A 27,013-nucleotide genomic window follows, 5' to 3' on the forward strand; every position below is an offset into this window, starting at 1 on the left:
CTTTCTGCTCAGGCCATGATCCCATGATCCTGGGATCAAGTCCCGCATCAGGCTCCCTGCTCACAGAGAGTCTGCTTCTCCCTCTGCCTCTGCCCCTTCTTGTGCTCTCATTCTCTCTCTGTCAACTAAATAAATAAAATCTCTTTTAAAAGGTATTTTTCCTTGGAGAAAATTATTGAATTAAAGCAGAATATACTCTAAGAACCTCTATAGTTATGAATATGTATACAAAAGTAAAACTAATCAGATGCATACATGTATTTATTCCAATAACTTGAGTAGGTTACACATACTATGTTAACTTTATTAGAGATTAAAACTGAAAAACTGAGATGTATCTTCATTAATTTATACATCTGCAAATATTCATCCTATGTACATGGTGGCTGTGAATTTTCATAGGTCATTTTCCAGTCACTTGAGAGGTATTGTTTGTTTCCTTTACGTTTATAAATTCTTTAATGAAATTCCAAAGTTTCCTTAAACACAAAAAATGAACACAATATATTAGACAAAAGTACCTTAAGCATATAATAAAATTTTAAAACAAATATTCTAGGATATATTTACACAAAAACAAAAAGCAAGACTTTGTAATCCTCTGCTTTCATTTTAAAGGATTTCTTGTAGCACTTTGGCCTTGAATGTAGCAAAGATTTTCCCTATATATGGGCACAGTCACCTGCAGTATTTTTCAGACTAATTATAATGTGGCAGCAGAGGTAGATTTGCCTTGGACATAATGATATTTAAATTTTAGGTCCATTAAGTCTCATTCTCAAAACTGTGGAAGGAGCCTTCTCAATTTTGTATTTGTAATTCTATGTCACTCCTTTGAGGACACTCAACGTAATGTAATCCACCTGTGTGGTTCACTCAGCAACCACGCTAACACCTTTCTCCCCTGACTTTCTCTACCATGTAAGCTGGAAAGTAGAGTGTGCTATTTCCTAGACTCCTTTGCAGCTAAGGATGGTTTTGGGATATGGTGCTGGGCAATGACAGAGGGGTGGAAGTCCCAGGGAAGTGCTTCCCCTTCTAAATAAGACAGAAAAGTCTCATGAGGGCAGCCCCGTGGCTCAGCGGTTTAGTGCAGCCTTTAGTCTGGGGCATGATCCTGGAGACCCTGAATCGAGTCCCACGTAGGGTTCCCTGCCTGGAGCCTGCTTTTCTCCCTCTGCCTGTGTCTTTGCCTCTCTTTCTGTCTCTGTGTCTCTCATGAATAAATACATAAATAATCTTAAAAAAAGAAAAGAAAAGAAAAGTCTCATGATGAGCTCTTTGCCTTTTGTCCTTGCCTTTCCCTTTTATTCTTCTACGGGATGTAGATGCCTGCCTGAAGATAGCCAGCCATATGGAGGCCTGGAGGCCTCCATACTCAAGAAATACAGAGAAAAAAGGCAAAAGAACATTGCTTCCTTGATATTATCATTGAACCTAGGCCACCTACAACTAAATGTTTTTTTACTGTTGTTAAGAATCAGCACTTTTCATGCTTAAACCATCAATGGTTTTCTGTTGCTCTCAGACTTATCAATCCTGAAATTTGAACTGTAGAATCAATTCTAAGAAAGTAACTATATAAAGCTAAATTTATGTAATAAATAATGTAAATCAGCCATTTCATTTTTTAATTAAAATTATCAGAGTAATGCATGTATTACTCTGATTCTTTGAAAATTCAATGCCACTAAAAGCCATATAGTTTCAGAAAAGAAAGCCACCACAGTCACATGCCTCCCCACCTTCCTGATCCCTGCCCATGAGAATGTACCCTCAATTCCTCAGTTCTTTCCAAAGAATTTATTTCTATATTGTTAAGTAATAGACAGTGATTGAAATTTAAATTGTGGGCTAAGCATTCTTGAGCACAGGCAAGGATGTAACATATATATTTAAAATTAACACTCATGAATATAAATATTTCAGAATTACAGTCTAGTCTAACTTAGATTTGAGTGGATGGCTTTGAGAATAGCATGAGATTGTCCCACTTCTCTTATTATGGGATCAATACTTACTGCTGCTCTTCCTCACTCAACTTACTCTTCTCTATGCTCTGTTTCACATGGCTTTCAATAACCTACCAAGAATCAAAAATCATTTGGTCATGTATAATGGCATGATACCGATCTTATATGATAATAATATTGAACCAAAATGGAATATTCACTTTTGGAATCAGGAATAACATAATAATTTATACTATATATAATATAGTACAGAGGGATATACATATTTATCCCTAATATATACAGAGGGATATACATATCTAATTGAACCTAGGGATATACATATCTAATTGAACCAGAATTATAATCTTTTAAGCAGCAAATTGTTAGTATGTATTCTGGAGGAATATCCTGAAAGTCATTAGAGGAATCAGTTCATCATATTCCTTGCTACCAAATAAGACATGTGGTCTTATGAATGGTCAATGGTCAGAATGGTCAATTCTGATGAGCATATTCAACTATTAAGAAAGAATATTTATTTTTTCACTATTTGCTTATATCTGTACAGTTTTAAGCTAATGTCTGCATAGTGAGATATTCCTACCACTACAGAAAGTTATCATTTAGAAAGATAATGACACAGTACAAGAATCACACATCACTAAAGAAAATATTTCTATTGAAAAACATTAATTCACAAAAACTTACATGTATTTTCGTCTTTAAAATTCTATTTTCTGTTTCCAATTTTATAGCTTCAGTCTGGAGAAGAAATGGTTTCAAAAGTAAGATATTTAGTTAAGAATATTTGTTAAATAAAAAAAAAAGAATATTTGTTAAATACTTCTCTCCACTTAGGGAGCAATAAGTATTATGTAAATGGTGTTATTCTAATTTCAAAAGTACTCAATAGCACACCATTTAAAAACAGATGAATAGGGATGCCTGGGTGGCTCAATCAGTTAAGCATCTGTCTTCAGCTCAGGTCATGATCCCAGAGTCCTGGAATCAAGCACCACACCAAACTCTCTGCTCAGGAGGAGCTTACTTCTCCCTCTCCCTCAGCCTGCCACTCTACCCAGTTGTGCACTTGCACTCTCTCTCTGTCAAACAAATAAATAAAATCTTTTTAAAAAATGAATAAACAAAGCATGAACACACTCATGAAGGACATGTGTTAAAGACAGAAAAATCCTTGCCTTCTAGGTCAAAAACTAGAGGAGATAAGGATTGATATTAGAAAAACCTAGAGAATTTTAGGGAAATTCTAGAGCAGTTCCTCAATTTTCATAAACTTATAACAGAATTTGTTAAAGTGACTGGATACAATATAAAAATACAAACATTGGGGCACCTGGGTGAGGTAAGTGATCAACCCTTGATTTCAGCTCAGGGCATGATCTCAAGGTTGTGGGATCAAACCCTGTGTCAGGCTCTATGCTCAGCATGGAGTCTGCCTGAGATTCTCTCTCCCTCTGCCCCTCCCTACTGTGCTCATTCACTCTCTGTCTCAAGTAAACAATTCTAAAAAATAAAACAAATATCAATAAATCTCATATATACCAACAATAACTGATTATAAATTGTAATGTAAAATGTTTTTGAGGTTTCCATTAACAATAGTAACAGATGCCATAATGTTAAAATAACAAACATAAAAAAGACCAATGCATACAAATAAATAAATATAAAATGATCCATGATGAGAGTGTTAATACTGTGAAGCTATAATTTCTTCCCAAATTAATCTATAAATTCATTGTAAACACAATCAAAATACTAAGACTATTATTACGGAACCTTGAAAAATTGTTTAATACTGTGAATGAGAATCTCCAAGATAATTATGAGCAAAATAATGACGGCCATTAAGACTTGCTCTTTCAGATATTCAACATATTGAAAAGTATTCACAATTATATCAGTGAGGCTGGATAGTGTATAAGTAAGCACCTAAGTGGGGTTTTAATCCTAATTCTACTGCTTTGTCACTATGAGTTTAATTAAGTTACTTAGCACAACTGTGCTGTGGTTTCCTTATCTGAAAAAGAGGGCTAATAATATATAACAATAGCTATAATACTATTATAATACTATAATACCTATCTCTTAGGGTTGTTGGGAATTATCTGAAATATTTTTTAAATGTTCACAGTAGTATCTGGGACATTGTAAATTCTTGATATATTTAGTTATTTTTTATTCTGGTTAGAAATGACATATTTCACATCCAAAACCAGAAATCAATTACTTCATAAGATAATAAATACAATTCTATTGGTACCTTCCAGTATTTGATTTGAGCTAAGGGTATAAAAAATAGTTAAACGAATATAATTTAATGATATGAAACCCTTATAGGGATTTTCTATTTCTTAGATTAAATCCACTTGAAGAGGTTTTAATTTTAAAAGAAAAGTTTATATCATGCTCATGAGATTTAAAGTTATACCATATTATTTTCAGTTTTCAAAATTTCAACTGTAAATTAGTGTTCATTCTCAGATCATTATTTCAGTTAAAAAAGAACAGACTGTACACAAAAAAAAAAACAGAAGGAAATCTGAACATATTATTTTAAAAGAGAAAGAGAAGTCAAAACAAGTTTAAACCACTGCCACCTTCCTATACACTTTATAATTCTGCTTTTAAAAAATATATTGAAAAAAGATAGTCCTGGGAAAATATATGTAACTATATAACCATGAGAAAAAGAATAATCGCACATCTCTTATAAACTCTATAACTAAGTGTAACATTGAGTCAGATTCTGCACAAATAAGAATTAGATTATAACCTATAAAAAGTAGGGCAGCATAACATTTCATTTTTTTTTCAGCATAACATTTCAAAATATAGACTACAACCTATATCATATTGTTCATAAAAAATTTGGTTAGTAATAATTGTTAAAAACTACTTTTAAGGTAGCTGACTCTCCTTTAAATGGTAGTAATGAATTTCTGTCTTCTAACATAATTGTACAATTCACTGAAAATCTAACTATGTGGTTTCAATGTGACACGATGAAAATTGTAAGGGCTTTGGAGCACCAAAAGAATTAAGCTTGAATCCCAACTTTGCCATCTGTAAACTGTGTTATTTTGGGCAGGTTACTAAAATTCTCTGAGTTTCAGCTAATTAGTACATATATTAAATACTAAATGATGTCTGTCATTCCTTTTACAACAAGCATTTTCAATACAAAATTGTTAAATTTGGGGCGCCTGGGTGCTCAGTGGTTGACTGTCTGCCTTTGGCTCAGGTTGTGATCCTGGGGTCCCAGGATCCATTCCCTATCAGGCTCCCCACAGGGAGTCTGCTTCTCCCTCCACCTATGTCTCTGCCTCTTTCTATGTGTCTTTCATGAATAAATAAATATAATCTTTAAAAACAGAACAAAATTGTTAAACTTTAAGAGACATCAATTGCCCTGAAAGAGATAAATTTGAACCTTAACAAAACTCTACAGAATTTTTATCACCTTTATTTTTGTTATTTTAGCTAGATCTCTTAATTATTCTAATCATTTGTTACAAATGTTTTATAATGAAAATATATTTGAACCAATTTTCCATTATTGTTTACCCAACTGCAAAATGAAATTGTTTCATGTGTTTGCCAACATCTTCAAGCAAAAGAACAAATATAAACATTCAAACAAATAAATTACATACCTCCATGCTTTTATTCCTATTTTCAGCAATATGTGAAATTTCAGTATGAATCAAAGTTGTTTTAATTTCTCTTTCAAGAGCTTGAATTTCATCCCATTTACTAAGTATTTCACACCTCTTCTTTTCAACCTTCTCAATAAGAGTAAGGCAATCCTCATCCATTACATCTTTCTTATATGATTCTAGAAATATTTTTAAAAGCAAAATACTACTGTTTAATATGTCATCTCTTATTAATAGTATTATACATTATTAACAGTATTATGTGTTTTACACAACTATAAAACATAATGAAACTCGAGCTCCAAGCACATCAATAAAAATTATCTGATCCAAGAATGGGGATATTCCTCCCCTAATTCATTTATATAATCAATAAGTATTTATTGAGTGCCCAGTTTGAGCACCTAACAGTGTGGGGACAGTGCAAGGACTACTTTGTAGAAGTGTGGTGAAGTTGAGACCCAAAGGTTGAAAAAGGAGTTAGACAAGTGGAAGGGGGTAATGAGGGGCAGAAGAGAAAAATTTGGCACATTTCAGTAAAAAAAAAAAAAAAAAAAAACAGTTATGCAGTAGGGTGCGGATATTGAAGGCCAGGAAGTGACATCAATGAATATTAGAAAGGAAGCAGGGGAAGATCTGAAAAGGTCTTATAACCTATGCTAGGAAATAAAAGCTTTTGAAGCTTTTAAGGATAAATACAATCACACAATGATCACTCTATCTACAGTACCAAAAGTGGATGAGAAAGGCTGAAGCTGGAAAAGGATGACCAGTCAGAAAACCACTACAATCATTCAAATAAGATCAGGTCAGGATAATACCTGTGGCATAAAGAGAAGTGGAGAGATACAAAAATGATTTAAGGAATGGAAACAAGGAGAGCTTGGTAACTGTATCCAGATGTAGAGGACAAGTAATATCAAAATAACCCTTAGGTTTCAGCCCTGCTACAACTAGGAACAGATGTGGTAGGAAAGAAATGAGTTCAATGCAGCAGAGAGGTAAGAGAGCTGGGTTCGAATCCCACCTGGGCCACTAGCTACAAGCTGTGTTGAAGTGATTGATAGGGTGGAAATGGAAAGATTTCTGTCACAGGCTTTCTAACTTGACCTCCATGTGATACCATTCATTGAAACAGAGAGTTTAATCATGGACGTGTTGAATTGAGGCACCTATGAGATACCCAAGAGGCCATGCTTACTAGACAGCTGGGTATATGGATTTCAAGCCTAAAAAAGGGATTAGGGCAGGGAAGAGATTTGGAATCAAAGATGTGTTCATTGAACCAAAGACATGCTGGGCTCCAATGAATGTCAATATTTAAGGATTCAGAAAGGAAATGGAGACATTGAGAGTAAGTCACTGCTGAGGGAACCTAATATTCAAACAGCACAATTAGATTTTGACTACAATGATAGGACAATTTCTTGAGGAAGAATGACTACTCTTTTTTTGAATAGGAAAAAAGTCAATTCGAGTAATAATACTTACCTGCATATAGTAAACAACACAGAAGCGACTGCCATCACTCAAACTTGCCAAATTTGGAAGAAAAGAAAACTTTGAAGATGAGTTTTGAAATTTGGGGGAATAAGCAAATACACCATGAACTAAGCAAGCAGGTAGAAACAACCAGAGTTAAACTTCTACACCAACAGAAACTACAGTCTGATCCCACCTTAACCTAAGCTGAAAGTTTTAACCTTCAACAATTAACTGGGGATATAGAAGCAAAAAGGAGTATAAGGCCACTCCAATGACCCAACTGTTGTTACCCCTTTTCTATTAAAGAGGAAGACTGCAGTACCAGGAGGAAGTTCCACAGAAAATACGATTGGAGGAGAGGCTCCTATATGAGAAAACTTTAGGAAAAGAATGAAGGAGGATGGACACAAGCCACCAGATTTCTTCAATAGCAGAAAGAGCTAGAACCAACTATTAAGAAACATTTACTACAGTTCTAGAAATTAGTAACATCCTCTTATTATTTTTTATCACTGCCATTTTATCCTGTTAGTAGATAACAATGAAGCCCTTGAATTTAAAAGAAAAATGGGACAAATACAGTATGATTCCATTCATAAATGGAATCTCACAAAAAAAAAAAAGAAAGAAACAATAACAAAAAGCAGAATCAGACCTACAACTACAGAAAACAAACTGATGGTCGCCGGAGGGAAGGAGGTGGAGGGATGGGACAAAATGAGTGAATGGGCCTCCAGCTACAGAACAAGTAAGTCCTAGGAATGAAAAGCATACGGATTACAACCAATGATACTATAATAGCGATGGCCTAGGACAGGTGGTAGCTACCCTTATGGTGAGCATTGCATCAGGCATAAATTTGTCAAATCACCAAGTTGTACACCTGAAATTAATGTAACTTTGTGTGTCATTTATACTCAAATTTAAAAAAAAAAGAAAAGAAAAAATGGTGAGCCTGCGTTAGGAGACAGCAAGGAAACAGGAAACAATGAGCTAGAGTACCATCCATGACTTTTCAGTAAGAGGAACCCAAGAATAAGCGACGTGGGTGCGGGAGAAGGATGGACACAACCACCCTGTAAGCTCTGAGAAGGGGTCAGAAGACAAGCACTGGGCCAGCTCAGGACAAAGAAGAGGCCAGGACTCAGGCCATAAGAAAGGTAGAGCACACAGGTGATGCTCGCAGGAAGGAAAGAAGTGACAGAAGGAAACAAAAGGGGATGCCTGTGTGGCTCAGCAGTTTAGCACCTGCCTGCCTTTGGCCTAGGGCATGAATCATCCTGGAGTCCCGGGATCGGATCCCACATCGGGTTCCCTACAGGGAGCTGCTTCTCCCTCTGCCTATATCTCTGCCTCTCTCTTTCTCTGTGTCTCTCATGAATAAATAAAATCTTTTTAAAAGAAGAAGAAGGAAGCAAAGGGCCCCAGCAAGAACCTTTGAGGCCAAGTTCTGCTAAGAACTTAAAACAGGTTAGATCTGTGAGTATATCCTAAATGCTGCTGAGAGTGGGGGCAGGGGGTAGTGATTCTAGCCTGAGTTAGTATTAACAAACTTGGAGGAAAAACAGCATTTGGCTGAATCATTGCATTAACAGTATAGATCTTTAAGCAGTATAGTATCTTTAAGCAAGATACTTAACTGACCTTATTTTGGTTACTTACTCATATTCTAAATTGTGTATCTAATTTTAAAATAATTTAATATTTAGCTATTGCATAAGTATTCATAAATGTACTGTATTTCGCACAAGCAACAATGATGAGGAGGAGGAATGGGCAGTACCACTTTTCTGAGCCAGGCTCCCTGATCCTACTTTCCATGGGTTCTTAAATATCATCCTCATAGCATACCTGAGAGGGAAGTATCATCATTATCCCAACTTAACAGGCAGACAGCTGAGACTAACAGTTGAAATAACGAAGCTGGCAGTCTGGGTGAACCACCAGCCAACTGGCCTGCCAGGGAGACATGTCCACCTCTGGCAGCCCGCCACCATCAGCACACCATAGGAGTGGGGCTGAACCAGACAGAGGATGTGTCAGTGAGACAGAGGACATCACAAACCTGGACAGCCTAGGAAATTTCTTTGAACTGGGAAAAGAGATGCAAAGATTCTGGAATCCAGAATGGATTGTCTTCATTGCTGTTACCCAGGAAACCTCACGAGGCCACAGCTCTTCAAACTCTAGTCCAGTCCCATGTGGAGCACTGAGCAGTGTCCACAGCACCCTCATGGGAACTGTCCCCATATTTTTCTCATTTGGTCAATTTCTTAAAATCTATTCCAAATGTGGTGATCAAAACTTGACATAATTCTTTCTACATGAGGTCTTGACTGAATTCAATGTTCCACTAAAATCCACAAACATCTTAGAGGAGAATGAAGTCATGTACATGTTGTATCTCATTCCAGAGAAACTGAAAAAAACAAAGGGGCTCAAAGCAACAGAAACTAGAGTAATAATCTCCATGCTGACAGGATCTATTGAAGAGATGAACTGTTTCCTGCACCTTTAAAGTATTTCATTTAAACCACTTCAGATTAAATGAAAACTTGCTGTATTCCTAAAGAATTTGATGGAAAAAATATAAATGAATACAATTTAACAAGATCTCTGAAAGAAATCCTTTCAAACAAATAATAGCAGGACGCCATAAATCATAGATGAAGACATCAAGATTCTTCATCCAGAGGTCAGAAAAACATCACACAATTACTTGCCTGACTTTTCCTTAGCAGTTTGCAACAATGTGTGCTCCATCTCTAGTTCACTTCTGAGTCTACGGTTTGGCAATAAAAAAAAAAAAAAAAAAAAAAAAACAGTAAAATATCAGAATTCCATTCATACCTTTCTTCTTCTGTCTAGTTTACTCCACAAGTCTTTCTTAAAAATTAAGAAATAAAAAGTGATTTCAGTTTCTATCAAAAAAGGTAATTTGAAACTCTATATAAAGTGAAAGCCTAAATCAGTCAAATTAAATAAACAAAAGAATACTTTCTTACCGAGATTGCATAAACCACTAGTTGAAGAAGCTGGTTAACATAAAATAAATGATTTCCTATAGTGTTTATGGATATTATTTTGTTACTTGAATTTCTACAAAGCAAGGAGGCAAAAAAACTCTCATTTACACTCTGAGATGAACAACAGATGAGGGCAGTAGAGGCATGTCACTGGGCTAGAATGCAGACTACACATTCCCTGTACCTTATGATTTCTCCCCAGAGATACAATTCACAAACCCTACTGTTTACACTAAAAATAAAATATAAGAAATTTTTTTAAAGGGAAATGAAAACATTTGTAGTCTCTTTGTATTCTCTCCCTAGTTAAAAACAAACAAACAAAAAACTAAATTGGTATGCTTGGGTGGCTCAGTGGTTGAGCATCTGTCTTCTGCTCAGGGCATGATCCTGGGGTCTCAGGATCAAGTCCCTCATCGAGCTCCCTGTGAAGAGCCTGCTTCTCTCTCTGCCTCTGTCTCTGCCTCTCTCTGTGTGTCTCTCATCTTTAAAAAAAAAGCTCAACTAAGCCAATTGTCTTACTTCTAATACATTTAGAGGGGTAACAAAAAGGGGGAGTCTAATATGCTCTGCTCATACAGAGAAATCCTGTGATTTGGTTAAAAACATCAACGCCACAAATGAGTCAATGCTACCTGTCTATAGGGGCCTCATGGTTAAATAGCTTCATATACATTAGCTCATTTTATCAGAGATGAAAAGAAAGAGTAAAGTATTATGACCCCCAATTTTAATAAATTAAGATTAAATGAATTAATAATAATGGCAGCAGCCTTATCAATATGTAGATTTGGGGCATTTAGTTTTCAGAAATGTTAAGTGTTTTATAGTTTTAAATATTATGTTCTTTTTTTTTTTAAATATTATGTTCTATTCCATTGCTTTTTCTTCTTCTTCTGAGACTTTAATTATGTGTAAATTGGATCTTCTTTGCCTGTCTTCCACTTCAACCAGTTTTTCTCCAACTATTTTATTCTTTTTTGTTATCTTATTTTCATTCTCTGACTTGTTTATCTCTAATGCTCCTTATTGTGTCATCACTCATGACTATCCCTCCTGGAACATGTCATAATTTCATCTGTATCTAAGACATAATTTTGACTTTTTCAGCTATCTTTCCTCAGTGATCAAATCTTGCCTCACATCTTCCTTTTTATTGAGTTGATAGCTGTGCTTAGTGTTTACATTTCTAACTCAAGGTCATTTTCATAGCTAGAAATACTCTTTTGAGAATATTTAATTAAGTTTAGAGTGCTGGGGTACAGTTTACTTCTCCTAAATAGCTAAATTGTGTGGGTCTTCATTTTATACTATATATATATAGTTGTTTGTGCAGAGATCATTTGCACCTCTGCATTTTTTTGTGGGTAGGGAGAGTAGGTTAAGTAGTGTGTGAGGATCCTAAATCAAGATGACTTATTTTTTGTCATAACAGCAAAGTATTTTTTTGTTGTTTTAGGGTGTTTTATTTTGATTTTTTATTAGATAACTTTTTTTGGAGGAAAGAAAGAACAGTAGTGGAAGGGTCATCTGCTCTTCAATTTTCTTCTTTTATGGGATTCTAAATTCCCTTCCCTTGCATCTTTCTCCCTTCAATGCACAATTCTAAAGTATGCTGATCACTTCCTTTTCAACCTCTTCCCACCATATCATTATCACTTCAGCATTGGTTCCTTGCTTCCATGCTCACTGGCATTTGATGTGTATTTTTCTATTCTCAAACATTTTGAAGTTTGGATGCTTTTTGTCTTCCACTTATATTGAAGGCATGGTTTTGTTTTTTGGTTTTTGTTTCATGTTTTGTTTTCTTGATGATATTTTGAGTATGTTGGCTTTGCTTCAATATTTTTTTAAATCCTCTATAAAACATATGCCCTATCATCTTGCGATTTCATCTGAAAGTCTGCACAGAAAAGTTAAAAGTTTTTTAAGTTAAAAAAATAATAAGACCATTCATGAAAGGTGTCTTGACATTGCAGCAGTCACCTATCAGTAGGTCCCCAGGGGACCACCAAAGATGATATTCCTTCAGAAACCATCCCAACCCACCTTCCCCCGCTACAGACACCAGATTTCATTGAATTTCCCAGTCACAGATATGATGGCTAGTGAGACAGGAAAGATGATATGGTATTAGTAAGGGCAGCATGCCTCACCCAACAATGCAGAAAAAAATGTTGTCACATGGTCCTGATATATTGTAAAATAGTATAATCCCAACATAAATCCAATCAGATTGTTAACTCTCACTTGTCATTATGCTCCAGGGCTTCTTTGGTGGCTGTCACAATCGCCCTCAGCTCCTCCCTGGCCTGGTTGACATCTGCTGTCTTCACGGACCTCCTCTCCAGCCCCTTGGCATTAGCTAGCAAAGTCTAGGAAAGACAAGGCCATAATGGGTAAGACACACACAGGAAGGATGAACATTTTCCTTTTTCGCTATTATAGTGTATCCAAGATATCCTGAGTCTAAATAGAAATTATAGGTAAAATGGGTAAATCGAAGGATGAAAGGGAGGGGCAAATATTGAAGGAGGGACAACTATGTCATGTCAAGATTTGGGTAAAATATTGTTTTTACATTTTTAAGACTTTATTTTCTTAAGAAAATTAAAAAGTCATAGGGGTTTCACTGTGGGTTTGTGTAGGGAAAAAGAAATGCTGAATAAAGTGCTCCAAGTATATCATCATAAGCACCACAATTATTTCTAAATTGGTGAGAAAACATTTAATTTTATTATTCTACATGGATATAAAGCAATGCTAGATTCAAATGTAGAGACACAAAGATCTGTGCTTTATTAGGTGATGGGCTGCCAGATTTCCAGAAACAGAAAGAAGGATCTGATGCCCTGCTGGCCAGGGCACTTTTCATGCTGATTATTTGATCAGGATAAAGGCATGTATGTTCTTTATGGACTGAACCTCAAAAACTAAGGAACACCAGGTAGACCCCCAACTGGAGCCTTTGCTTATTCCTATCAAACAAAAACTTACTTTTCTGCGGCATGAAAAGCTCAGAACAAGGAAACTTTGCACATGTATATATACGTTTGCATTAAGGAGTAAATCAGAGATGAGGAAGATGGCAATGGAGTAGGAGGGCCCCAGGCTCACCTCATCCGTCAAATAAAACTAGTTAATTATCAAATCCCTAAATACCCCAGAAACTGACCTGAAGGCTGGAAAAACAACTAAAGGTAGACAAGAGTCCACATTGAGGAAGGTAGTAATATGGAGACATTATTTGAGAGAGAAACGGATGGTGGCCAATGTGGTGGGGAGGGAGCCACAGTCACAAAGAAGGGTGAGAGCAGAACAGCACATAAGGGATCCCACACAGGGAACACAAATCCCCATATCAATTGGCTTAGAAAACAAGAGGGGCTGAATGTCCTGAGTTCTTGCAACTAGTGGGATGTAAAGCCTGGAGTTTTAACGGTCAGTGTGCTTGCCTCAGGGAGACCCCCGAAGACATTGAGCCTGCTTTAAGAGGGAAGGCAGGGGAAACAGTTCACAGACATACAGCTTGGAAACAGAAATCTGAAGAGCACCTGGTGCACACAGTGGGGAGGCTATTTGCTCCTTTTGGAGTGTGTCCCAGAAAGGAAGCATTCACAGAGAGATCCCTCTGAGAACAAAGGAACTGGCAGGCACCATTTCCTTTGCCAGTACTCAGCACAAGCACAGGACCACTTGCAGGAATCAGTGCAGCCTGGACACTCACTACCTAACTTGCTTACACAAAGCACTGCCCCAGCCCCCCATGCTTCAGTGGAACCCAATCTCCCAGCCACGTCTGCATCAGTCCTAGAGCAGTGGACCCCTTCCCCCAGAAGAATGGCCCAAATGCTGACCAACACCACATCTCCCAACCTGGAAGTTTTGCAGGGTCTAGGTTCCAGCAGTGGTGGTGACTGGTCTCATTTCACAAGCAGAGCAAACCTAGTTAAGGTTTACCACATTCAGGCCAGGGACCAAACACCATCCACAATAGGCCATGAGAGCCTCTGCAGACAAGCAGCCTAAAGGATAAAGTGGCTAGGACAAAACAGCAGAGTGGATGCAGCACACATTGGAGACACTGTCTGAAGTGCCAAGCCCTGGGGGACAAGTGACATTACACTGCATGGCACTACAGGACCTCTTCTTCATAAGGCTGTTAACCTCAAGAACAAGTAGACATAGCTGACTTTCCTAACACAGAGAAACAGGCACAGAGATTTAGACAAAATGAGAAGATAAATTAATTTGTCCCAAATGAAAGAACAGGACAAGGCCACAGCCAGAGAGGTAAGTGAAACAGATATAAGGAACATGCCTGATGGAGTATATAAAGTAATCATCATAAAGATACTCACTGGCCTTGAAAAAAGAGTAGAAGATATTGGTGAGACCCTTAACACAGAAATAATGAATAACATAGCAGAGATAAAGGGTTCAATGAATGAAGTGAGAAACACACTTGATGGAATGAACACCAGGCTGGAAAAAGCAGAGGAATGAATTAATGACCTAGAAGACAGAGTAATGGGAAGTAATTAAGCTGAACAAAAGAGAGTAAAAAGAATTATGCAAAACAGGAATAGACTTAGGGAATGCAGCGACTCCATCAAACTTAGTAATATTCATATCATAGGGATCCCAGAAGGAAGAGAGAGAGAACAGGGGACAAAAAATTTATTTGAAGAAATAATAGCTGAAAAGTTCCCTAATCTAGAGAAGGAAATTTCCACGTCCAGTAGGCACAGAGAACCTCCAACAAAATTAAAAAAAAAATTAAAAAGCAGATCCACATCAAGACATATTGTAATTAAAATGGACAAAATGTAGTGATAAAGAAAAAAAATTTTAAAGCAGCAATACAAAAGTAGACAATTACATACAAGGAAAACCTCATAAGGTTATCAGCAGATTTTTCAGCAGAAACCTGGCAAGCCAGAAAGAAGTGGCATGAAAGAGTTAAAGTGCTGAATGGGGAAAATCTGCAGCTGAGAATACTCTATCCAGCAAGGCTATTATTCAGAATAGAAGGAGAGATAAAGAGTTTCCCAGACAGACAAAAACTAAAGAAGTTCATAACTACTAAACCAGCCCTAAAAGAAATATTAAAGGGGACACTTAGAGTGGAAAAAAGACCAAAAGTGACAGTATGAAAATAGGAAGCTAAAAGCAGTAAACATGAATATTTCTGTAAAAAATAAATCAAGAAACTCACAAAATAAAAGGATGTAAAATATGACACCATATACCTAAAATGTGGAGAGAAGAGGAGTAAAGAATGGGTTCAAACTTAAACAGCCATCAACTTAATATAGACTCCTATATACAGATATTATATACATACCTAATGGTAACCACAAATCGAAAACCAATAATAGATACAAAGAATAAAGGAATCCAAATATATCACTAAGAAAACCAACAAACCGTGCAAGAAGAAAGGATCCAAGAAAAACTTCAGAAACAAAGACAAAATGAGTAACAAAATGACAATAAATACAAATCTATTAAAATTACTTTGAATATAAGTAGATTAAATGCTCCAATCAAAAGGCACAGGATGACAGAATTGATTAAAAAACCAAGACCCATTTGTCTGCTGCCTACAGAAGACTCATCTTAGAACTAAAGACACCTGCAGATTGAAAGTGAGGGGATGGAGAAACATTTATCATGCAAATAAATGTGAAAATAAAGCTGGAGTAGCAATATTTATATCAGATAAAATAGATTTTATTTTTTAAAGATTTTATTTATTCATGAGAGAGAGAGAGAGAGAGAGGCAGAGAGATGGGCAGAGGGAGAAGCAGGCTCCCTGTGGGGAGACCAATGTGGGACTCGATCCCAGGACCCTGGGATCATCACCTGAGCCAAACCACTGAGCCACCCAGGCATCCCAGACAAATAGATTTTAAAACAAAGACTGGAACAAAAGACAAAGAAGGACACTATATAGTAACAAAGGGGACAATCCAGTAAGAAGATATGTTATAAATATTTATGTGTCCAACATGGGAGCATGCAAATACATAAAGCAGTTAATAATAAACATGAAGGAACTAATTGATAGTAATACAACAATAGTAGGGGACTTTAACACCCCACTTATATCAATGGACAGATAATTCAATCAGACAATCAACAAGGAAACAATGGCATTGAATGACACATTGGTCCAGGTGAATTTAACAGATACATTTAATACATCCCATCCTAAAACATCAGAATACACATTCTTCCCAGGTGTAGAACATTCTCCAGGATAGATCATACTGGGCTACAAAACAAGTATTACAAATTCAAAAAGATCAAAGTCATACTATGCAGCTTTTCCAACCACAATGCTATGAAATGAGAATCAACCACAAGAAAAAAATCCAGAAAAACTACAAATATATGGAAGTTAAACAACCTGCTACTAAACAATGAATAGATTAAGAAATCAAAGATGACATCCAAAAGTACACAGAAACAAATGAAAATGAAAACACAGTGGCCCAAACCTCTGTGTCTCCGTTCAAATTCCCCTCTTCTTCTAAGGCCACCAGTCACTGGATTAGGATTCCCCCGCTCCACTGACCTCGTCCTCATTTGATTATATTTGCATAGACCCCATTTCCCAGTAAGATCACTCTCACAGCTTCCAGATAGACACAATGTTTTGGAGGACACTTCATCTCAGCACGGCTGCATCTTCAGGAAAATGCAAGGAAGGTGTGCAATCCTGGCCACTGCGAGGCACCAATGAGATGTGGAACACACACACACACACACACACACACACACACAGTTTGGTAGCTAATGTTCAATAAAGGACAGCTTAAAAATAGTATTGGAAACTCTATTTTGAGATATTTATGGACCATTTTCTGAGTTTTGTATTGTTGTCATAACAAATTGCCACAAATTTTGTGGCTTAGCACAAACTTATCATCTCTATTGTGTAGAGCAGGAGTCTGGGTTAGCTCTGCTGGGTCCGGTTCAGATCTCACTGGGCTGAAATCAAGGTGCTGGTGGGGCTACCTTCCTTTCTCAAGGCTCTGAGGCAGAATATCCTCCAGAATAACTCAGGTTGTTGGCAGGACCCACTTCCTTGTGGTTGTAGGACTGAGGTCCTGTCCTTGCTGGCTGTCAACTCCTGGACGCTTCTCTCTATCCCTGCATGTGGACCCTCCATCCCAGAGCTCCCAACAGCCATGGAATCCTCCTCTCACTCAGAATCTCTCTGAATCTCTTCCCGCCACTTCTTCCTTCTGATGCCAGCCAGAGAAGGTTCTCTGCACATGATTAGATTGGGCCAACCCAGGTAATTCAGGATAATCTTCCTATTTTTAGGTCTGTAGTCTGCCTGTCCCAGACATCTAAGTGTCAATATCCAGTGAGAAGCAGGAAACATGTATAATTTGGAACCTACAGGAAACACCAGGGTGACATACAGAGAGCTGGGAGTCATCATTGTAAAGTATGCAAATGTATCTCGTAACCACAGAGAGAGGAAGGAAAGAGAAGGTTGATGCTGAGTAAAACAGTCATGTGAGGGCTTGGTTACAGAAGGATAAGCCAGGGAGATCACTGACAATGGGTGGCCAGAGACATTGGCAAAACACAGGAAATGTGTGTTTCCACCCCACCATTACTCTCACTGTGGGTAGAAGGTAAATTCTTTACCCACAGTGTCCTTCAACTGGCATAAAGATGGAGGCACAAATGGGGCTTCTTGGATTCAGAATGCTTTCTATTTCTCTTGAAATATGAAGAAGTAAAGACACCTGTAGGATCAGCTGTTACCTTATACTGTGATGGGGATGTGGACTGCAGAAGTATCGCCATGTAGAGTTCATATTCATCCTGTACAAAAAGAATCCATTGAAAATGTGTCATAACACTAAAATGTAAGTTTCTTTGCAGCTATAAACAATATAGAGGTTAAGGATGTCAGTTTAGATCATTTCCAAAACTCTAAAATTTTCCTTCAATCTATAAACCAATATACCAAATAAAGTGTATACAATCTCACCAACTTTGAAGCACATTTGAGTATTAACTATTGATCACATCAGAATAGTATCACAAAATACCTTGACACACATACAACATGTGATCTCCTGCCATACAGATGCTCTGTGTTTGGGTCCTGCTGACCTGCCAGAGATGAGCTCTCTAGGGGCGGGGATGTTCTCTGGAGAATAGGCAGCTGTACGACTGCTCATAAATATTCATTATCTTTAGGACTTAGGCAATAGTAAGATCTGGAAGCAACCTCATTTCAAATCAACTTTCATCATGAAATCACAGCAAATGTGTAATTCCATTATAATTTATATGAAATTATTAGGCATAATTATGATAGTTTATGTTATACATGTACAACTTAGAAAAGTCTATAACTAACTAGGAAGCTCTAGTGAGGAAAAATGGGCTTAAGGAGTGAGCTAGCTGGTGGTTTATTCACAAGGCCCATTTCTGATTTCCGTGGCTAGAAGCACATTACTTTGAGTCTGTGAGTGATTTTCCTCATCTGTAGAATGGAGGCCATGATAATTGGTAGAATTTCTGTGAGAACTGCAATCCTCTGTGCAGAACATCATGTATGCCCCTCAATTGCTATGTAGGAAATAAACATTTTTATTACCTTAATTTCTTTCAAGATATCACCAAATATCAAAGAACTATTGCAAATGTCTTCAAAGACTTCTCTGAAGACGTGCAGTCTGTTGAATTGCTGAGGGTCGCATACACACACTTTCTGGAGCTCCTAGTTGTAAAACAGAACCAGCCATTTCAGAATGTCTTAATTTTCCTTTCCAAATAGCTCCTCAGGTGGAGGAATGAGAATTTCCACAAGGCTTTCTATCAGAGGGTCCAGCTCCCACCACCCCAGAGTTGGGGCTGGGCAGAGCCAGGCACCAAACCATGGTGCCTCTGATTCCCTCCCAGCAGTGCTGAGAATGTCCAATAGCATAGTTGTTGAAGGCACATTGGTCTATGTTTTCTTTATTCACTCCCTTATGCCCTGTACTCAAGGATTCACTGTGCTCACAATGCCCCCATGGTCTTCCTCTTTCCATTAGTCCTCTCAGGTAATCCTGCATTCTCATTGTCACATCCGAGGTCCTTCTTTACAACTCACAGCCCCCAGGAGTTCACCAAAGTGCCTCCCATCACATTCACCACCTTTCACAGACATGGGTGACTAAAGGCAGACTATACTTACATTACCTAACCATCTACTCCCACCTCACTCTCCCTCCCATGCTTTCATAGTGAGTTAGGCAAACTTTTTCTCAGATGTGTCTGCTATCCATGAACATTGTATTTACCACAGCTGCCAGCTGGCATCTGACACTCTCCCTATGAAGTCACTTCCAACTGACCTGTTTCCAGACTTAGACTTCTTTTCTCTCTCCCTGTTATCAACTACATGATGTCAGATGTTCTCAGCAACTGGTAGGTACACTATATTCTACCTGGAAATGTAAATGAGGTGCCTGAATGCAGATCTCCATCCATAGCATTTAGACACCTGAACCACAGCAGTATGCCCATAGTACTGCAAAATCAACCTCCTTACCTGTTCCAACTTTTTTTCATGGCATGTTGCGGCCTTGCTCCCAGTGAAATCATTCTTCATGAGATCTTGCTTTGCAAGAACTTCCTTTTGGAAACACAGGAACTTCTTATACTTGTCTGCTTTCGTTATGCCAGCTAAGTAGGAGCTGATATACTGGTATTCATCCTTGTGTTGGGGAGACATCACACACTGACGGCTGGACTCTACTGTTCTGTACTTGAGAACTTTCATCTCTGGCAATCTCAGCTCTTCTCTTCTCCGCAGTTCTGGAGAAGCCTCTTTTCTTGGAGGCTTTCTTGGGGTCAAGTCCTCTTCTGAAGTGTGGGAAATATGCTCCAGGGGGTTCAAATACCTGAATAGTGGTGTAGCCTGGGCATCTTTTGGAGTCAGAGCTGTATTGATGGTAAAATAAGCCAAAGCATCTTTCATCTTTGCAATCTTCTTATCACATGGTTTTTCTACTTTGAAGATTTTTTCCCCTTTTGGTCTACTGGCATTGGGCCAGTGATTCAGGATTGTCTCAGGAGGCCTGTAGAGCTTATTGGGATTCAAGTGCCCAGAGGTGTAGAGATAGATGTCATCTCTGTGATCTTTCTGAACTTTGTTCAAAAGTTTTGTTAGATTGCATAAAGTCCTAACGCCTTGCACCTCACAGTGCTTCCATTTCAGGTAAACTGGTCAGAAAAGATAATAAGATTATTAAATATTAGTTCCACAATAAGACAGCTATGTGCATTTGCTGAGCTGGTATATTCTATTCCCACAGGAGGAGCCAACAGACACAAACAGGAAAACAGCACACAGGCCAGGCCCAACTGCAAACAGGGGGCTTCTAGATGCACATAATGTGCAGTTCTGATCAGATTGCCCATGACCCTGCAGGGACACCTGCCTGCTCAGTCCATAGAGCTGCAACTCTTGATCTTGGGTTTGTAGGTTCAAACCCCATATTGGGTGTGGAAATAACTTAATTATAAAATCTTTAAAAAAGAATATTTTTTAAAGGAAGGAAGGAAGGGAGGGAGGGAGGGAGGGAGGGAGGGAGGGAGGAAGGAAGGAAGGAAGGAAGGAAGGAAGGAAGGAAGGAAGGAAGGAAGGAAGTCCAAGGCCCTGCAAAGCCAGGAGGGAGGATGGGGTTTTTGATTCGATACAAGTTTTTTTACAAAGGGTTCTGAAAGGAAAAGTTTAACAGTCTAATTACAATTCATAATGATGGCAATTAGAGACAGCCACCCCTAGGAAATGAAGACAGGTATTTTTCTTTCTCTCTTAATGTTGAAATGTGTCAGTAAAACCCTCAGTGACTACTGAGCCAGTCACCCCTTCTCTTCCCCTCCCCACTTGCAGGAAGATAAGGAGCCGGAGAGTAAAACCTATGGGTAAGTTGATGGGGACCCCAGATTCTTCCACAAAGGGCCTGGCTTCCCATATGTCCCAGTGGGAAGGCTCCATTTGGGCCTACAGTCCAGGACATGAAACAATAAGAAGCTGGCTTTTCGAGTCAGTTTCCTAACCATGTGATCTCAAAAAGCTTACATATCTCTCTGAATCATACTTTCTTCCACTGCAAGACCAGGATAATCATCCTACTCAAAAGGATTGATTGATAGCTAAATGGAATAGCATTTGGCAAAGAATCACATGGTGTGGAACAGCTACTCCATAAATGGTATCAGTCTTTAGTGAAGGAGTATAGTACAGGGAACACCTTATGAAATGCTTCTGGTAGAACATGAGTTGGCCCAGACTTCAACATGAGGAAAGGAGATTTCTTTCTGGCCAGGCACTGTGAGAGCCCTAGAGGAGCTAGCCTATGCCTGACCTTCCCCAAAAACCCCAGAAGAAAAAAACAAACAGATCTTCTGTCCTCTGGTGTCACCTGAGCTAGGAAGGGCACAGGCAACAGAGTGGTACAGCAGGCCCTGCAGAGCCCTGGAAGGCCCATTCTGAACCCCCACAGACCAGGCACTACCCGTGTCCATCCAAAACCCTGTTGCACCCTCTGGTCATCACATGATTCCATCTGTAACTGGTTTTGTCCCCATTTTGTAAAAGGGAAGCTGAGAAGGAGTGATGTGACCCACTCAGGTCCAGAAACCTAATAAGTGGCAGAACTGATTCCTAAATACAACACTTTTATCCAAACGGCTGGATCATCTCTTTCATTCCACAGGTGCCCAAGCAATGCAGGGAAGGACCTTCTAGGACCCACACCACATCCAAACCTATCTCCCTGACCAATCCATGCCTGAAATAATGATAATAAATCAGGACACATTATTTCCTTTGTTTTCACCTAAGAAAAGAAATAAAGAACCAGAGGGGCATCTGGGCATCTGACTTCAGCTCAGGTCATGATCTCAGGGTCCTGGTTGGAGCCCTGTATCTGGCTGCCGGATCAGCAGGGAGTCTGCTTCTCCTTCTCCCTCTGCCTCTCCCCCTGGCTTGTGCTCTCTCTCTCTCTCTCTTAAATAAAATATTTTTTAAAAATAGAGAGATAAAGGCCCAGAGAATATGAAGAAGTGGGACAGCTTCTATTACTGTGTAGCAAATTATCACAAACCAAGTAGCTTCAAACCCATGTATTGGCTGACAGTTCTAGTGGTCTGAACTTCAGCCTGAACTGTGGGGTTGCATTCTCCACTCAGGACATTACAACATAAATACTAAAATGTGGGCCTGGTTGAGGTCTTGGAAGCTTTGGGAAGAAACTTGCTTCCAGGCTTATTCCTGTTGTTGACAGAATCCAGTTCCTGTGGTTGTAGGACTGAGGTCCCCACTTTCTGGTTGGCTGTTGATGGGGTCAACCTAAGCTCCTAGTGGCTGCCCTCAACCCTGAACACTTACCCCCCTACCTTGACTCCCCTTTACATACTTCTCAAGCCCCTTATCTCTGGCCCCCTCCTCTAGGACCAGCTTCATGTGATTAAGTCAGGTCCACCCAACATGCTACCTGTCCTGAGGTCACTGGTGCCGTGGGACACAACACAATCACAGAGCACTCTCTTTTCATGTTCAAAGTGTTGGGGACTATGCCAAATATATACCAGAAGTCAGGGAAATGAGCCTTCTCATCTCAGGGATGTTGCCTAGCCCAGAGCATTGTCCCATGAAGAGACAAATGAACCTCTCCCATCTGTGTGGTCAGATATTAGCACAAAAACTTCCAACAGTAGGATTCCTGAGAATTTATCCTTATAGATTAGCTTATTCCTTCAAAGAAACCACTTACAAAATGTTAAAATATTAGAACAATTTTCAAGACAGTTAATCATAATTCATCAAGGGTATAAACACTTAAGGCACTAAACACACACCATATTTGTGAGGCTTCTCAGGAGGACAGAACCAGTAGGATAGAGAGAGAATACATAAAGAGATTCGTTTTAAGGAAATAGCTCACATGATTATGCTGTCTGGCAAGCCCAAAACCTCATGGTAGGCCAGGATGCTGGATACCCACTTCATGCCGAAGGCTTTCTGCTAGAGAATTCCCTGTTGCTCTGGGGAGGTCAGTTTTTATTCTATTAAGGCCTTCAACAGATTAGATGAAGCCCACCCATATTTCAGAGAGCAATCTGCTTTACTCAAAGTCTACTGATATAAATATTAATTTCCTCAACAGAAATATCCAGAATGAAATGTGATCAAATATCTGGGCATCGTGGCCTAACTAAGTTGACACCTAAAATTCACCATGACGCACATTATTCCAACTCTCTTTAAAAAGTGGGAGAAGGGGATCCCTGGGTGGCGCAGCGGTTTAGCGCCTGCCTTTGGCCCAGGGCGCGATCCTGGAGACCCGGGATCGAATCCCACATCGGGCTCCCGGTGCATGGAGCCTGCTTCTCCCTCTGCCTATGTCTCTGCCTCTCTCTCTCTCTCTCTCTCTGTGTGACTATCATAAATAAATTAATTAATTAAAAAAAAAAGTGGGAGAAGGAGGCAGCTCCGTTGTTGTGTTATCCTTTGTTTATTCCCAAAAAGGATTTGAAACCACCAGAAATTTAGCAAAAATAATTTTCCTACTTGGAATATTTTCCCTTAGGTTGCAACAAAACTTGCTTCACCAGATTCAGAGAATCTGGATTCCATTTCTCTCTGCCAAGTTCTTACAATATGTACCTGGGATCCCATACTGGCAATAAATATTTAATTATTTTTCTACCTGAAAACATTATTTGCTATTGGCATAGACTACCATCTCAAACGGACAGAAAAAGAACAGAAAAGGTTGAAATAATTCATTGGAAAATGTGGTTGTTCACAAAGTAATCAGGAAACAAAGTTGCTTTGGGTAAAACCAAGCCAATTTTGAATAGCTATGGATAAGACATAGTAAGAAGTTTTTTGGACTAGGCTTAACTTAATAAATATTTCAAACACTAGTGTTTGAGATTTTTAAACACAGGGTGTTGTTTTTGGTGTTTCATCTTTTCCAGGACCGAAGCAGGAGATCTGTAATGTCACAATTATTACAAGTCACTTCTCTCTGCGATCTGATCTCGGGGAACCTCAGAATCCCACAAACATCTTGTTGGGCTAGCTCCCTCACCCCCACACTTAAGTCAGCAAACATCCCTGTGGTATGTGTTGGATGCAAGAATCCAGAGGGGATCCTGATTTCAGTCCAGCGAGTCCCTAGCAGGACCCAGACTCCTGCCCTAGATAATGGAGATGACAAATTTGGTTTGCTTTAAGTCACTAAATCGGTGGTAATCTGTTAGAGCAGCAGAAGAAAACAAATACAGTATGTGCAACGTAGGCTCCCTCGTCCCCAGACCTGGAAAGGCCGATGGTGAGGACGGCGGGGGGCGGGCTAGCAGCCAGCAGGAGTGGCAGGAAAATCGCTTCGTAGACTTGACAAGTCAGGGAGAGCAAGACTCCATGAGAGAGATCAGGGGGCCACCCACAGCACTCTGCTGCCCCCACCAGGGACCCCAAATGGAACAATGTGGTGATACCTCCCAACATTATAGGGGAGAGGCTTCAGTTTCTTTACCTCATATTAAAGAAAAACTAACCTCCAAAGGCTGGAAGACTGTAAAAGTGTCACTGCCACCTGCTGTATAGCCAGCGTGCAGGTGCCTGGATTATTTGTTAGGGATTTACCTGGCAACTAATTTTTCCTCCTACTTTTTAATTTACAGAATCCAGACTTATTAAGAAATACCGAAATAAGACAAGACGCTTTTTTGTTTCCAACGATTACATTGCACTTTGTGCATAGACATGCGGTCGCCTCACCATTTGAATCTCATAGGGCAATTCCTGAAAGTTAAGTACCATGAACACAAATGCTGCGAGGCAAAAATGGGCTCAGAGGTTCTGTGTACACATGACCATGTCTGGAAACACCCACCACCTCCACATTTCATTACCCAAACACCACCCGCACATAGAGAAAGGAGTATTCTGTGCGAAACTGTAAATTACTGGACAACATACATGGACCTCCTGGTGCATGGGAAGCCAACACACCTGAAAGCAGAAAGGAACTTTAAAGGGCTAAAATAGAGTGGCTGCACCAGTTCACATTCCCACCAACAGTGTATGAGGGTTCCCTTTTCTCCGCATCCTCTCCAACATTTGTGGTTTCGTGCCTTGTTAATTTGCCCCATTCTCACTGGTGTGAGGTGGTATCTCATTGTGGTTTTGATTTGTATTTCCCTGATGGCCAGTGATGCGGAGCATTTTCTCATGTGCTGTGTGGAGATTCCTCAGAGTTAAAAATAGACCTGCCCTACCACCCAGCAATTGCACTGCTGGGGATTTACCCCAAAGATACAGATGCAGTGAAACAGCAGGACACCTGCACCCTGATGTTTCTAGCAGCAATGTCCACAATAGCCAAACTGTGGAAGGAGCCTTGTGTCCATTGAAAGATGAATGGATAAAGAAGCTGTGGTCTCTGTATACAATGGAATATTCCTCAGCCATTAGAAATGACGAATACCCACCATTTGCTTCGATGTGGATGGAACTGGAGGGTATTATGCTGAGTGAAATAAGTCAATCAGAGAAGGACAAACATTATATGGTCTCATTCATTTGGGGAATATGAAAAATAGTGAAAGGGAATAAAGTGGAAAGGAGAAAAAATGAGTGGGAAATATCAGAAAGGGAGACAGAACATGAGAGACTCCTAACTCTGGGAAACGAACAAGGGGTGATGGAAACGGAGGTGGGTGGGGGGTGGGGGTGACTGGGTGACGGGCACTGTTGGGGGCACTTGATGGGATGAGCACTGGGTGTTATTCTGTATGTTGGCAAATTGAACACCAATAAAACATAAATTAAAAAACACACAAAGTGCTAAAATAGCATGACTAGAAATTCAATTAGCCACCTGCTCAGAGGCCCAACTGACATTATCATTTGGAGTCTTTATAAAAAGTGGGTTTTCAGGAACACAACCAGTAAGTTGAGTAACAGCGGGAGGAGCAGAAGACATGGTGGGGAATCCACAGGGGCGGAGTGCCATCACCACCCTCACCTGGCAGGGGAGGAAACAGCCCCCTAGGGTTTAGGTCAGGTCCAGTGGCCAGTGGGTCAGCGCGCCGCTGGCGGCCGGGCTCTCACCTGCCCACTAACCAACGCTCGCACTGCTGTGTGAAATGCACTTGCAGGGAATACACTTTCCTTTGGGATAGGCTATAATTCAGACAATATTGCTCAATCCAGGAAGCTTTCTCTCAACTAGAATTCATCTGAACCACCAATCCCGTTTTCAGGCCGCACTGTGGTGGGCAAGCGACGGCTTGGGGGTCCAAGGAGCTGGGTGCACTCCCCTCACCTCCCGTTCCTAAAATCCCGACAGTAACCCTCACCTTCCCGGGCGGCTGCCCGGTGGCTGGCGGGGTGCGGCTTTTTGAAAAGAACACTTGGAACGGCGTCTCGAAATCTCCCCCTTCCCCCCTCCTCCTCCCAGGGGACACACACCCATGCACAAGCACAGACACACGTGCGCGCACACGGCCAGTGCACACACGCGCGCGTGCACATGACCTTGTTCCTTTGAGTGTGACTCTTGGGTGTTGAGAGGAGGCACCGCGCCCCAGACGCAGTCCTGCACCCGGTGCCCCCGGGGCTGAGGAGCAGACACCCCAAAAGGTCTTCATTTCCGCACCAGGTTCGGAGGAGTGGGGGTCCTGGGCAATTGCCCTCGGGCTGCAAACCGGCCGCGCTCAGCGCGCACTTACACTCGGGCGCTGAACCCCCGGCCATGGTCTCCCCGACCCAGCTCCGCGCCGACGCCGCAGTTACTGCGGAGACAGACAAACATTCGAAGCC

General features: G+C 39.8%; 1 protein-coding gene across 2 annotated transcripts; it reads right to left on the bottom strand.

Moving 5' to 3' along the window:
- Positions 1-243: 243 nt before the first annotated feature.
- On the bottom strand, positions 244-27,013 carry C1H6orf118 (chromosome 1 C6orf118 homolog). Of its 2 annotated transcripts, none has more exons than XM_072830396.1 (10): positions 26,923-27,013; positions 19,721-20,394; positions 18,782-18,904; positions 17,938-17,997; positions 12,397-12,521; positions 9,844-9,902; positions 5,633-5,814; positions 2,664-2,717; positions 2,022-2,083; positions 244-479 (listed from the first exon to the last, which is right to left on the bottom strand). In XM_072830396.1, the coding sequence occupies exons 1-10, from the start codon at positions 26,945-26,947 to the stop codon at positions 404-406; spliced, it is 1,440 nt and encodes a 479-aa protein (XP_072686497.1). In that variant the 5' UTR covers positions 26,948-27,013; the 3' UTR covers positions 244-403. The 2 variants fall into 2 exon arrangements, with proteins under 2 accessions (XP_072686497.1, XP_072686490.1); XM_072830389.1 differs by lacking the exon at positions 26,923-27,013 and adding an exon at positions 26,551-26,740.

Source organism: Canis lupus, chromosome 1 (assembly GCF_048164855.1).
Source record: "Canis lupus baileyi chromosome 1, mCanLup2.hap1, whole genome shotgun sequence".
Lineage (NCBI taxonomy): Eukaryota > Metazoa > Chordata > Mammalia > Carnivora > Canidae > Canis > Canis lupus.